Below are 12,811 nucleotides of genomic sequence, written 5' to 3' on the forward strand. Positions count from 1 at the left end.
TATATCTGAAACTGAACAGCTTTTATTTTTGGAGTTATGAATGACAATTTGCTCCAACACATTCTTAAAATTAACTCACATATTTAAAATAATAAAAGAAAGACACGAAACAAAAAAAGATTCCAGTTACTGGAAAACAGCTAAGAGACTTATGACCAGGTAAAGAAAGACCAAAATGATGATTTTGTTTTAAATATTAAAAAAACCCCATGAAATGTAGCTATGTTTTGTGATATATATATGTATATATAAGATTCTTATAGATTACAAGATCTGTGAACAAGATTAAGAACAAATCAGTGACAATATACAATCAAAGTAGGGGATGAATTGAAAAAGAAATTGTGTAATGGATAATTTTACTCATAAATATTGTTTGCATGCATTTTGAAAAAGACTTACCTAGGTGATTGCTTGGAGTCAAGAAACCTAGCTATGTCTTTGGTATCCATTTTTTCCAGAATACTTTGCCATGGAGCTGGAATTTTTTCCCAATGATTTTCAACAAAATAATCCTTAGGGGAAAAATATTTACAATGTTTTGTGAAATGATTACAAGGGTTTTGAAGGGAAAGTTGAACAACATAATGATTTTAAAAAATCATTATGTTGTTCAACTTTCATTATTGATTTTTGTAAAAAGTCATTATCTTGATTTTAAAAAATAATAAACACGCCTCCCTCCACTCAAAAAATAAAACTTTATATATATATATATATATATATATATATATATATAAAGTTTAATATATATATATCATATATATTAAAAAAAATATTTATACAGTACAAATTTTTATATGTATATATTTTACTGTAAAAGCCCGAAGACAGATGAGATCTAGGTTTTACCAAGCCAAGTTGGTAAAAGCTCAAAATATGCTTGTTAACGTTTTCATTTCAGACTTTTACCAAGTCAAAGCCCATTTTTAATGAATCAATTAACCATCATGAACTTATTAGTTCCCGATGCTAAGTAATAGTTATCATTATATAATTAATTATTTGATTCAAAGTTCATACTGTTTGGAGTAAATTAATTAATTTAATCCAAACAGTTAAAGTCTGTTTTCAATGAAGTCTGTTGAATAATTACAGTTATTAATTACTTAATAAGCAACAGAAACTTAAGTTCACGATGATTAATTGACTAACCCATATTTTAACCAGCTTTTACTGTTTGAGTGAACTAATTGCAATAGTTAATTATTGAATGATTGTTTAATTAGCATTAGAAACTAATAAGTTCATGGCTGTTAATTAATTATAATTAAGTAATTTTGATTATTGATTAATTAATGAGCATCAGGAACATAAGTTCATGATAAAGCATTAAGTTCATAAGAAGCATAAGTTCATGATGGTTAATTGATTCATTAAAAACTTTCTTTGACTTAGTAAAAGTCTGAAATGAAAACATTTACAAGCGTATTTTCGGCTTTTACTAACTCGCCCCCAGGGCTATAGGCCCGTAGTAAGGGCTGTTTCATCCATTTGAAGTCACACTTGCCACCTTGGATTAGTGGGCGTGGTCTCAGCTACTGTGTGATTTCACTGCTCAAACATTTTTTTAACAGACGATATCACACGAAACATGCTATTTTTTCACATTTAAGTTGCTTATTTTACTGTTTTAAGTGAATGATCTGTCATTCATGGTGTTGTTTTAGTGTCACAAGTATGTGTGTGCAGTATTTTTTATAAACTTTTTATAATCTATAAGCTAAGAAATTGATTAAATCCACGAAATATAGTTGGTATTTTTTTTATATTTGCTTCCCATGTTTTTATATTGCAGTTGCAGATCTGCCAACCTCAGAGAAAGAAAAAATCATACTCTATTCCTAAAAAAGTGTAACGTGGCCCGTTTTCCCATTTATGGGGGGGGGGGGAAAGAAGGGGTACCCCATACTAAAATTTATTAGGAGGAAATCATATAATTATAATCAGAAAAAGTAATTGCTGCATGAGAAAATATATGGTTTACTTTAAAAAAAAACACACACATTATCAGGAAGACAACAGATCAGTAAAAATTTGTTCTCTTATCTATCCTTGTCTATCTTTTGATATTTTTGCACTACTGTTTCATCTAAAATGAAATATGATTTCACTCACTGGGACACACAGTCCCACGATCACGTGAAAACATAAAAAAATAAAAATTCATTAGATGGATGCTAAAGTGTTGAAAATCATCCCATCCGATATTCATAACTCAAAATCTAACATTTTAGTCACCTGAATGATTAATATTAATAGAACTTTATATAATAGAATAATATCACACTGGAACAAAGTGCATTATTTTTTATCGAAAATTTCCAAAAATCCTGAAAACTCTTGACCCTGAATAACTAAACAATAAAAAGTAATTCTATATTTCAGACATGACGAAACTTCGACGATACTCAAATATCGAGAAAAGAATGGGGTTTATTATTGTAAATCTATCAAAAATGTGTGAACTGTGAACTTAATTTTTGGCGCAAGCTCATTTAGAAAATTCGTCTGAATTAAAAAAATAAAACACGATATAATTCATGAAACCATAAAGGGTTATGATGGCATGCAAATTTCTGGAAAATATTGATCCATCAAATGGATGCTAAAGGATTGGTGCATCACTCAGTATTTTGTCTAATACAGAGGAAGCTTGAGACATCGTTTTGCCGCATAAGCCGCATCAGTAAAACTGCCATGAAAACTCCCAGTGGTGTTCTGTTTCTTACCGCACAGGGAATTTTTGGCTAGGTTCCGCGGAGTGATGTCGACCAATGGACTGATGATTCTAATGCCAACCAGCTTGCAACATAAGCAGGAAAATGTCAATATTACCGATTTGGTAAAAAATCATATTTTAGAAGCAAAAGCGTGTATTCGTATTAACTTGCTGAAATCGTACTAAATAGGATAAAATCGTATCAGTTGGCAGGTATGCAGTTGTAATGGTAATAACTAGAGCCTGGATTATTTAAGCATTATTATTATTATTAGTATTATTATTAGCATTAATGCATAAAAATGCATAAAATCAAAGAATTTTCAGAATCAGAGCATATTTTTGAAAATTTATTTAAGCTCAACACAACTTTTTTTAAAATAATTTTTCCAATAAATATTGCTCATAATGTTTTTTTCCCACAGGTGGGATTTGGTGACTTAATAAAGATGTTTTAATACTGTATTTTTCTAAATCTCAACCATTTTATTGTAAGGCCAGGATTATGCTGCAAAAGTTTAATAAAAGATCTTTTACAAAACACAAAACTTGAAAAAAAAACCAATAAGCCTATTGGTTACATTAGCTCAAATGTAACCGATGCACTTATTTGCTGCATTTTTCAAGTTTTCTAAAAGAGCTTTTTTTATCAAACTTTTATAGTGTAATACCAGCCTAACGATATTTCTAGAGGTTTATGTTAGAAATGTTCAACTTTTTTTAGAAATAGTGTCAAAATTCTTTTTTAACTGGTACACTGAAACCTTCATAATAATGATACTCTGTGGACCAAGAACAAATATCGTTGTACAGGGATTATCGTTTTATTGAGAGGCAGAAGTTTGACATTAGAATACAGACATATCTAAACAAGACGTGAAAAAATATTGTTGAAGAGGGATTTATTGTTATATCGAGCATCGTTGTAGAAAGGTTTCACTGTATTTCGCTACTGAGCAGCTACAACAAACTAAAAATTAAAAATGCCTAAATAAAAAATATGTAGAAATTATTTGCATATGCAGTATGCCCATATATATATATATATATATGGGCTTATATATATATGTATGTGAGTGGGGGGGGATATTTTTGTAAGTGAATATGCACTAAGAAATAGAAAATATGAATTTTAATAATTTATAATACTTATAATGTATATTTTCTTATTTTTGGTACATATTTTGGAACTCTTAACTTTATCAGACTTTATCAGGATTTTTTTGTGCATATTTTGGGTTTTTTAAAGCATATTTTGGGTTTTTTAAAGCATATTTTGGGTTTTTTAAAGCATATTTTGGCATTTTTAAGTGCATATTTTTAAGAAGTCAAAAGCCATGGAGGAAAAATATTTCTTGTTTCCCAATATGGCAGAAAACTAGTTGTTCTGTCAATGTGTGCATGCTCAAAAAGAATTTCTAGGTCAAGTTTGCAGTCAGCAAGTCCTCTAAACAGAAGAAAATTGCCTCAAGTGAATTTTGTCATGCTGGTTCATTGGAGCTAATGACAGTACAGTGACTATATGGTCAAGCATTCCTGTATTCGCCATGTGTGTGTGTACTTTTGCTCTTCCTCACTTCTTTTATAAAAATTTAAACATCAATGAAGTTGTTGAATGTCATATATATATACAGGATTCAAGGACATCTGCATGGGAGCATGCATGTATTCATGAAGTCTTGAGAGGGGCTTGGCCTTTTTACAAAATTTATTGCGGGGTACCCAAGTACCAGGTTATGCTTATGCCCAACATGGTAAAGGTAAGAACCTTTATCAATACACAAATAAAATCTGCATTTTGATAATCAAATTGGTGATTATAACAAAAATAAAAACTATGCTCAAAATGACAAAATGAGCATTTTTACAAAAAACAAGAGGACAACTGAATTATATTATGGGAAGGGGGAAAATTTGTCATCCTGTAAAAACTGGAATTATGGTCTGCATGTTATAATTTTGAGAGCGGCACGTGCATAGAAATTGATCATAATTGGCAACATAATTGGTCTTAATTATGGCACAGCTTGGAAAAGGGTTCGTTCGCCACCCCTGCCCTATGGCATGAGATTGGGACCCTAGAAAAGTTTCTGTTAACGGTGTGGTGTCAGTTATGATGGTGTCAGTTATGAAAGATTTCACTGTTCCAATCCAACCTATCAGTTAAAAAACTTAAAATTTACAGGGTGCTGTTTTTCTTGGCATTAAAATAATATTTTCTTAGATAACTTTTGAATACAAATTGATTGAGCTTTGGGGGTAAGATATTATATAACAATGACACACTGAGATGAGATAATTTGTCTCAATCATTGCTTGAGAAGAAATTTACACATATTCAAGAGTGAAAAGCAGTTGTGGTGAAAATTTTTTTTTTAAAGAACAGAAATCTAACAATACTCACTAGAACATAACAATCAATAAGAAATTTATATTTATGCAAAAATCCTGTTAACATTTTGGCATATCTTTCCATTTCATTTATTTGATTTTCCAAATGCTGGTTCATTTCCAAATTGTAGAATTAGACAGCACCTATAATAATAATAATAAAAACTACAGTGTGACACCTCAATACAACAATACTTGATATAATGAAAAATCTCTCCGCAATGCTATATTGTTTGGAAAACAATAAATAATTTAATGACAAGAATATTGTTTGGAATTGCCTTTATAATGTAATTTTAAGCTTAAACTTCTTTTAATACAACAGTATTCTTTACTATAATTTTAGGCTTTTCAGTTATTCAGAGAAAGTGATGAGATAACTGAGATAAGTACCAAATAACGCAAATGCAGTATTCCCTTGCATTAGTTAGTATTCCAGGAAATTCAAGTCACAGATTCTAGGAAATTCTTAAATATCTACACTCGAAGAATTGATTGAATTGCCTTGTATCAACCGTGCCCATTCGCAACTTTTCAGGACCTTTTTTTTTAAGGGACTACGTTCAGACAGTTTGAGCTATATATTTGTTTCGAAATAGAAAATCTTGATTTATTAAAAATATTGGATACAAAGCATATTTATTTACACAGATTACACAAATTGCAAAATGTTCTTGAATTGATAATTATAGTTTTATTTGAGAATTGTTAATTGAGAATCTGTTTTGAATTCTAGAATTGCAAAATGTTCTTGAATTTCTTGATCATGTGTGTAAGACTAGAATAAGTAGAGCAAAAAATTAAAAAGAATAGAATGACAACACATGATGTTGTAATTCCAAAGTGACAGCACATTTCTTCAATCTCTCTGAAACAACAAAAACACTTGCAAAATATCCTGCATTGGGAAACATTCTTAACTGGATTAAGAAAACAAAAGATCAACCTATTTCTAATCTTCAAATAAAACTGTGCGGCAGCCATAGGTGTGAAGTTATTAGAAATATATTAGGGTCATTTGGGGGGGGGGGACTTAAACCCAATAATTCTATAGGTACAGTATAACCTGTCACTTAGGATAATTTTGAATGGAAGTAGCCAAAATCCTATACCAAAGAATATGTTCATGCTCTGTATCACAGGCTGGCATTACACTATAAAAGTTAACCCTATAACCGGTTATTTTGCAGCTTGTCAATGAAGTCGTTTCAATAAACTTGTTTTTAAATTCACGTAAGAGGTGGATGAACCTACCCTCCCAATAACACTTTTATAGCACTGCCAAGTATTCAACACTCAAGCCAGGATTTAAGCTAGATAAAAAATTCCTTTAGCAGAAATGCGAAAATGGGGGGAAAAGCTTTAGCAAAATACTACATTGCTATTGATTCATCGTTAGATGTCTTCTCATTTTGTACTTCCTGTTCACATTTTTGCAAAAGTGGCTACTACTTCTTTCGCATTCTAAGATTTTCTTTCGCATTTTGCGAAAAATGCAACCGTAGCTTGAACCCTGACTCAAGCGTATTATCAGCAGACAATGTGCTGTACTTGTCCAAGATAAGAATGCAGAGGGTGTCCAATGTCTAAAATAGAGAGCTATCTAAGACCAGATTACATAATAGAAGTTTGATAAAAGATCTTTTACAAAACTTGAAAAACAACCAATAAGCTGATTGCATTCAATTTTAAATCAATTTCATTTGCTTGAATGAAATGAAACCAATATACTTATTGGTTGCATTTTCAAGTTTTATAAAAGACCTTTTATCAAACTTTTATAGTGTAATCCTGCCTTAGATAAAACAATAAACCCTGTACAATGATATTTGTTCCTCGTCTGCAGAGTATCGTTATATTGAGGTTTCACTGTTTACCAGTAAAAAAAGAATTTAGACACTATTTCTAAAAAAAATGAACACTTCTAACATAAACCTGTAGAAATAGTGTTAGGTATTACACTATAAAAGTTGGATAGAAGCTCTTTTATAAAACTTGAAAATGCAACCAATAAGCGTATCCGTTACATTCAAGCAAATGAAATCAATTTAAAATCAAATGTAATTGGCTTATTTGTTGTCTTTTTTAAAGTTTTGTAAAAGATCTTTTATCAATCTTTTATAGTGCAATCCTGGCCTTAGACAGCTCTCTATCTTAGACATTGGACACCCTCTGCATTCTTATTTTCTACAAGTCCAGCACATTGTCTGATGGTAATATGCTCGAGCGCTGAATACTTGTCAGTGCTATGAACGTGTTATTGGGAGGGTAGGTTTATTCACCCCTTAGGTGAATTTAAAAACAAGTTTATTGAAACAACTACATCGTCAACCTGTGAAATAACTGGTTATAGGGCTACAACCTGCGCATCCTTTTATTGCTTAAGCCTTTTCTTTTTTCATCTCTGGTTTTTAAAATTTTACTCGGTACTTCTTTAATAGTGATATCTATGTAGAGTGTCATTTCTGGATTTTAAAATCAACTGTGTCCAACATAATAACAAAAGGCTAATTATAACTAAAGCATATCTTGCTGTATCAACAACAGAAAGTCGTGAAGGCTCCATTCAAGCCAGAATAAAATCAAGGAGTACTGTTCCATCGTTTGAAAAAAAAATTGACTATTTCGCAAAAAAGTGAAATGTAATAACAGTGTGATAACAGAGGAAGCGATAGAGGCATTCTCCTGACACCTATATCGTCAAACTATGTTTTTTTTGTTTTTATAATTTGGAACATGGTTATAGTTTTGTCCCCACCCCCACAAAAAGAGTTTATTTATATAAACCCTTTATATAAATAATGTTTATAATGTATATAAATATTAATATATATATATATATATATATAACGTTTAAAAATATTTTTATAATGTGCACTTAGAAAAGTCTTTTTGTTCGACCTTTAGGGTCCGTGAGGAACCTCAAGATATTAAAATATTTTCCTAGATTTTTGTATAAAGTCTTAAAACCTTGAAAGGCATCTTTTGAAGGCAACATTAATTTCCAAAAAAAGTGAAAAAACACCCTTTTTCGTTCCACCCTACTAAAGACTTGTGGGAGGCTGACAAAGCTTTACCATAGGGGACTCTAGGGAAGCTACTCAGAGAAAAAAAAAAATTTTTTACCAAGCAGAATGTGCATGACCATTGTGCGCTTTTAAAAGATTTAATATTTTTTTGGTGTATAGTCATTTTACTGTTCTTAATTATGCCAGATAACTTAATTCACATTACAGCTCTTGTTGCTGAGCCATCATTACTGACACTTGTCCTATAAAGAGAGAGTGTAACAAGACAACTTTTATTCACAAAATTTTTTTTTATAAAGCTGTTTCTGGTGTGGCACTACTATAAACCATACATACACCTCATCCACATTCCGCTGAAGAACTTCTAACAAATTGGTGCATGTCCATGTTGCAACCCTAACGTGAAGTTTGTTTCTATGTAATGCTTGTTATAGCACTGTCATCTGTTGTCTATTTTTCAAACTATAAGTGAAGTGTAATGATTAAATATTTGTAACATTGTGGGCTTGCGGCTCTCTGTGTTGAGACTTTTTTTGTTTTGTTTCTGGTGCAACAGGGATCGGAGTAAGTAAGAATCTGAATTCTCGGTCAGCCTTCATTTGACAGTTCCAGAAAGATTACTATAAGGGGGCATCAAAACACACACTTGCCCCTTGTGATAGAGTACATTCTTGTTTGGAGTATTACTGTCCCAAACTCTGTCTTCCCTTTCAAGTGTTCTCAACATCTTTGTCGGCAAGGTATGGCTCAAAAGCATGACATCATGTACAGAAGCATATCTACAGAGGAGATTAGTGGGCTATAACCCAGAGCGGCAAATTTGTGAAATGAGCGTGGTCAAGAAAATTAGTAAATGTGAGAAGGGTGCAGAAATTTGCAAAACTAAAGGCTTTTTTTACAAAATTTATTCATCATATTTACTGATTTTTTTATTTCCCATAAGCGGCCAGAGTACCAGTTCAGAACCACTTCTTGAAAGCCTGTAAGTGACCAAAAAAGTGATCTAAACAACAAGGGACCAGGTCAATGAGTGATCTAGAAAATTTGCAAGCATGTGAGTGTCCAAAAAGTGACCTAGAGAGCAAGAGACAATGTCAAGAGGGAAGGAGTGATGAAACATTAACAGAAACAGAAAAACAAAAAAAGAAACAGAGGCACGTTTGTAGACTTGGCTGGCTATAGCCCAACAAATTTTAAAAAAAATGGTCAAGAAAATTAAACTAGGATAAGAGAAGGGCGACAAAATTATTGTAACCTACACTCAGCTAAACAATAAATCCACCTCTGGCCACGTGAATTTATTTTCAGTATCAGAAATTTAAAACAAAGAAAAATGTGTCTAACTAAAGCCTGAGCTGTTGCCTGGGTGCATGCACCCTTTGCACTCTCGCTTAAGCCGCCCCTGATCAGATGTCAAGCTGAAAGTGATGTGAGAAAGGAATCTCCATTCATTTGAAATTTGATATAATTACAGCTGATTAAATCTAACATTACCAAACTTTTTCATAGTTTAAATTCATTTCTCATTTCCCCCTTGAAATTAGATATCAACCGTATAACTAAAAGCGAATACAATGTAAAATAGGTGGTGACCAATATTGAAGCGGTATCCCAGACTCTTTTAAATAAACAATGGTCCTTGATGTTGTATAAATAAATATTCTCTGTATAAAAAAATATAATCAGGGCATAAAAGTATACCTGGTGATACCTGTCAACAGAAGAAAATAATCCAAATAATCCAATCAGGGCATGAAAGTGATAACCACAAATAGAGTGATACCTGTCTGTGGGAAAAGAAATAATCCAAAAAAAAAACCAGACCAAATAGAGTAACTGCTGTTTCAAATTTCCAAAAGCTGCGCTTGAACAAAAGATAGAACTCATTTGGTGGAACTCGCGCCACCTGGGTTTGATCATTCTACAAATTTAAAAGATACGCAACCAAGCACCATTATGTTGGCTTTGGCAACTTAACATTGGAAAAAAAGTCGTCAAGGGAAGTGGTGACCAATATCAAAGCTGTACCGAACAGATATTGTATAATCTGTTTTTGGCAATGTATTGAAGATTTTATCTTCTTTGACAAGAAAAATGTAAGAAAGCATGACAAGCAGTCAGGGCTGTAACTAGAATTTTTGCCGCCGTCCCCCAAAAACTTTAAAATTCAATAATTTTATAATGGTGTTCTTTGTTCCCGACTAAAATTACTGCCCCCTAAATTTTGCTGCCAGGGCAGTTTCCCTCTACTCCTAGTTACGGCTTTGCAAGCAGTCACTAAGAGTGAAATGGAGTCATGTTTTCTGACGTCTTTCTTACCACACAAAAAATCTCCAGCACATCGCCATAAAAAGGATAATATTACGACTGTTAAAACGAAAAAAAAAATGAATGACAAAACAATAACAAAGAAAAATTGATAGACTAAATAAGGGTTCAAAATAACTAATAAACTATGAGACGGAAGACAATAATTAATAATGAGACTGATAAACTGACACTACTCAGAGCTATGTATCCCCTGTTCTGGTGGACGTATTTTGTTGAAACTAGGTAGATATGTTATATGGACTATGGGGGAAAAGAAAACTGCAATAAAAAGTGCCACTTTTAAACCTGGCAGTTTTCTTTTCCCCATGGTCTATATATACGGGGTGATTATAAAAAAACTATCCCGACATATGGGCCCCTAACTATCATACCAATCACAGAAACTGAATGAAATTTTGGCATAAGGTATTTTGAGGTATGCGCTCAAGAATGATATGGAAAACAACAGTGTCACTCTAACAGTTACGGTTACAGTGAGAAAATTTCAAAAATATCAAATGGCAACACCAAGTTTTTTGTATTGGAATGTGATCTCCATTGTGAAAAACCCTAAATAGCGTTCGAACGGCAACTGTAGCATGAAAATCACCGGCGGTAGATAGGCTAAAAGTGAGGACAACCAATAAGGACAGAGAAGCAGCATAAAATAAAGCATTTTATTGTGTTTCACAAATTTTCCACATGACCTTGTGGAGGACTAATCAGGCTGGGATCTCAGCCGAAGAAATGGTGTGACGAATGAAACGAACATTAATGCTCTGGTGCACGGCAAAGTCCTTTTTACTTTTTCCTTGCCTAGCTCCGGGGATTTTCGTGCTACAGGTGCCATTCCAACGCTATTTAGTGTTTTTTTTCGAAACTTTCTCACTGTAACCGTAACTGTTAGAGTGACACTGTTGTTTTCCATATCATTCTTGAGCGCATACATCAAAATACCTTATGCCAAAATTTCATTCAGTTTCTGTGAATGGTATGATAGTTAGGGGCCCATATGTCGGGATAGTTTTTTTATAATCACCCTGTATATATATATAACCTACATAACAAGTTTCAATAAAATTTGCCTACCAGGACAGGCGCCACATACGTCTGAGTAGTGTTAGCTTAATAATAGCCACCCTGTACGAAATTATTTAAAAATCACGAAACAATTTGATGCCCAGCACGCTACATACTTCATGGTACTTTTGAAATGAAAATTTAAGCAATTACCACGAAAAATGAATATCTTACCAGGTGAAAAGTACTTTTTTAGGATCGGAAATCGAGTTAAGCATCTAACACGCCCACATGAACACTTACATTTCAGCTCTTTTTTTACTTCTTTTTAGTTTCAGTCTTAAAAAGTTTCTCGGGCTATTGGAAACTAAAGACCCTTCCTTGATGAAATTTAAATAATGTTAAAAGAATTAATGTTAATGTAAAATATGCAAGAGGCCTCCGCACAGTTGGAGGACCAAGCACAATCCCTCTTTTCTTCTTGATCTCTTCAATAGCTAAGTTTTCGGTGTGTTTTCATTCCCAGAATTTTGTTTGGAGTACGAAATTCGGACGGCCAAAGCCGAACTTTGACAGACGTGCGCTTCCCTTCTAACGGTTTAACCTTTTGATTATCATGTATCATAATAAATAGTTATCATGTAAATTATTTGTAGATCATTTTAGTTCTAATTAAATACAAAAAAGCGTTTTTTTTGGAACAATTTTCAAAAAAAATTATCTAACTTGGTACTTTAAAGTACCGTCAGGCAGTGCCGTCGTAAGGCATGGACACTGAGCTACAAGTAAAATCTGTATTATTGTATAGGGAGTCTTCACTCCAGTTTACTTATAGCTCAGTGGGCATTATACCCGGGGGGCCTCACCGAAACGAGATCTGGTTGAAATTTTCGAAAATTTGTCTGGTAGGGCCTCAGAAAAATCACTTGGCCCGGGGGCCATGATGCTCTTAAGACGGCTTTGCCGTTAGGGGTTAAATTAAACACCGATGGATATCGATTGAGGAAGAAGATAAAACACAAAATGTACTTTCTTTTAATTAAAAATGAAAGAAAAAATTAAATCTAAACATAATTTCTTGCATGTTTTCAACATGCGTCGCCGATAGAGTGAAAAAAATGTGATTCTTCCCTGCCGGGTTGGCGTAAACTCCGACCAGTGGGCCAAATCACGTGAGTCGGCTGGCACCGAGTGCCATCGAGTCGGACATGCACAAATACGATCTGCAACGCAAGCACGCTTTGGCCGTGATTAGGTTCAAGCCCAATCACGGCCGTGGTTCAATCCCGCCCACGAAAGCACTGCTACCTTAGCAACACCATGTGCTCAACCGAGCAAC

General features: G+C 33.1%; 1 protein-coding gene across 2 annotated transcripts in view; it reads right to left on the reverse strand.

Moving 5' to 3' along the window:
- Nucleotides 1-12,014, reverse strand: part of LOC149079999 (methyltransferase-like protein 25B) — a 37,187-nt gene extending 25,173 nt beyond the window's left edge. The window contains exons 1-3 of one of the 2 annotated variants that reach the window (XM_089238918.1): nucleotides 11,707-12,014; nucleotides 5,127-5,257; nucleotides 403-515 (exon numbers count right to left, since the gene is read on the reverse strand). In XM_089238918.1, the coding sequence (XP_089095044.1) occupies nucleotides 403-515; nucleotides 5,127-5,231 (218 nt within the window). In that variant the 5' untranslated portion in view covers nucleotides 5,232-5,257; nucleotides 11,707-12,014. The remainder of the gene's footprint in view (nucleotides 1-402; nucleotides 516-5,126; nucleotides 5,258-11,706) is intronic. The other variant, XM_089238919.1, reaches the window with a different exon arrangement.
- Between the last annotated feature and the right edge of the window lie 797 nt (nucleotides 12,015-12,811).

The sequence above is a fragment of the Pholcus phalangioides genome, unplaced genomic scaffold, assembly GCF_987345545.1.
Source record: "Pholcus phalangioides strain wild (caught in Gottingen) unplaced genomic scaffold, Ppha-v1.0 ptg000011l_1, whole genome shotgun sequence".
In the NCBI taxonomy this organism is placed as follows: domain Eukaryota; kingdom Metazoa; phylum Arthropoda; class Arachnida; order Araneae; family Pholcidae; genus Pholcus; species Pholcus phalangioides.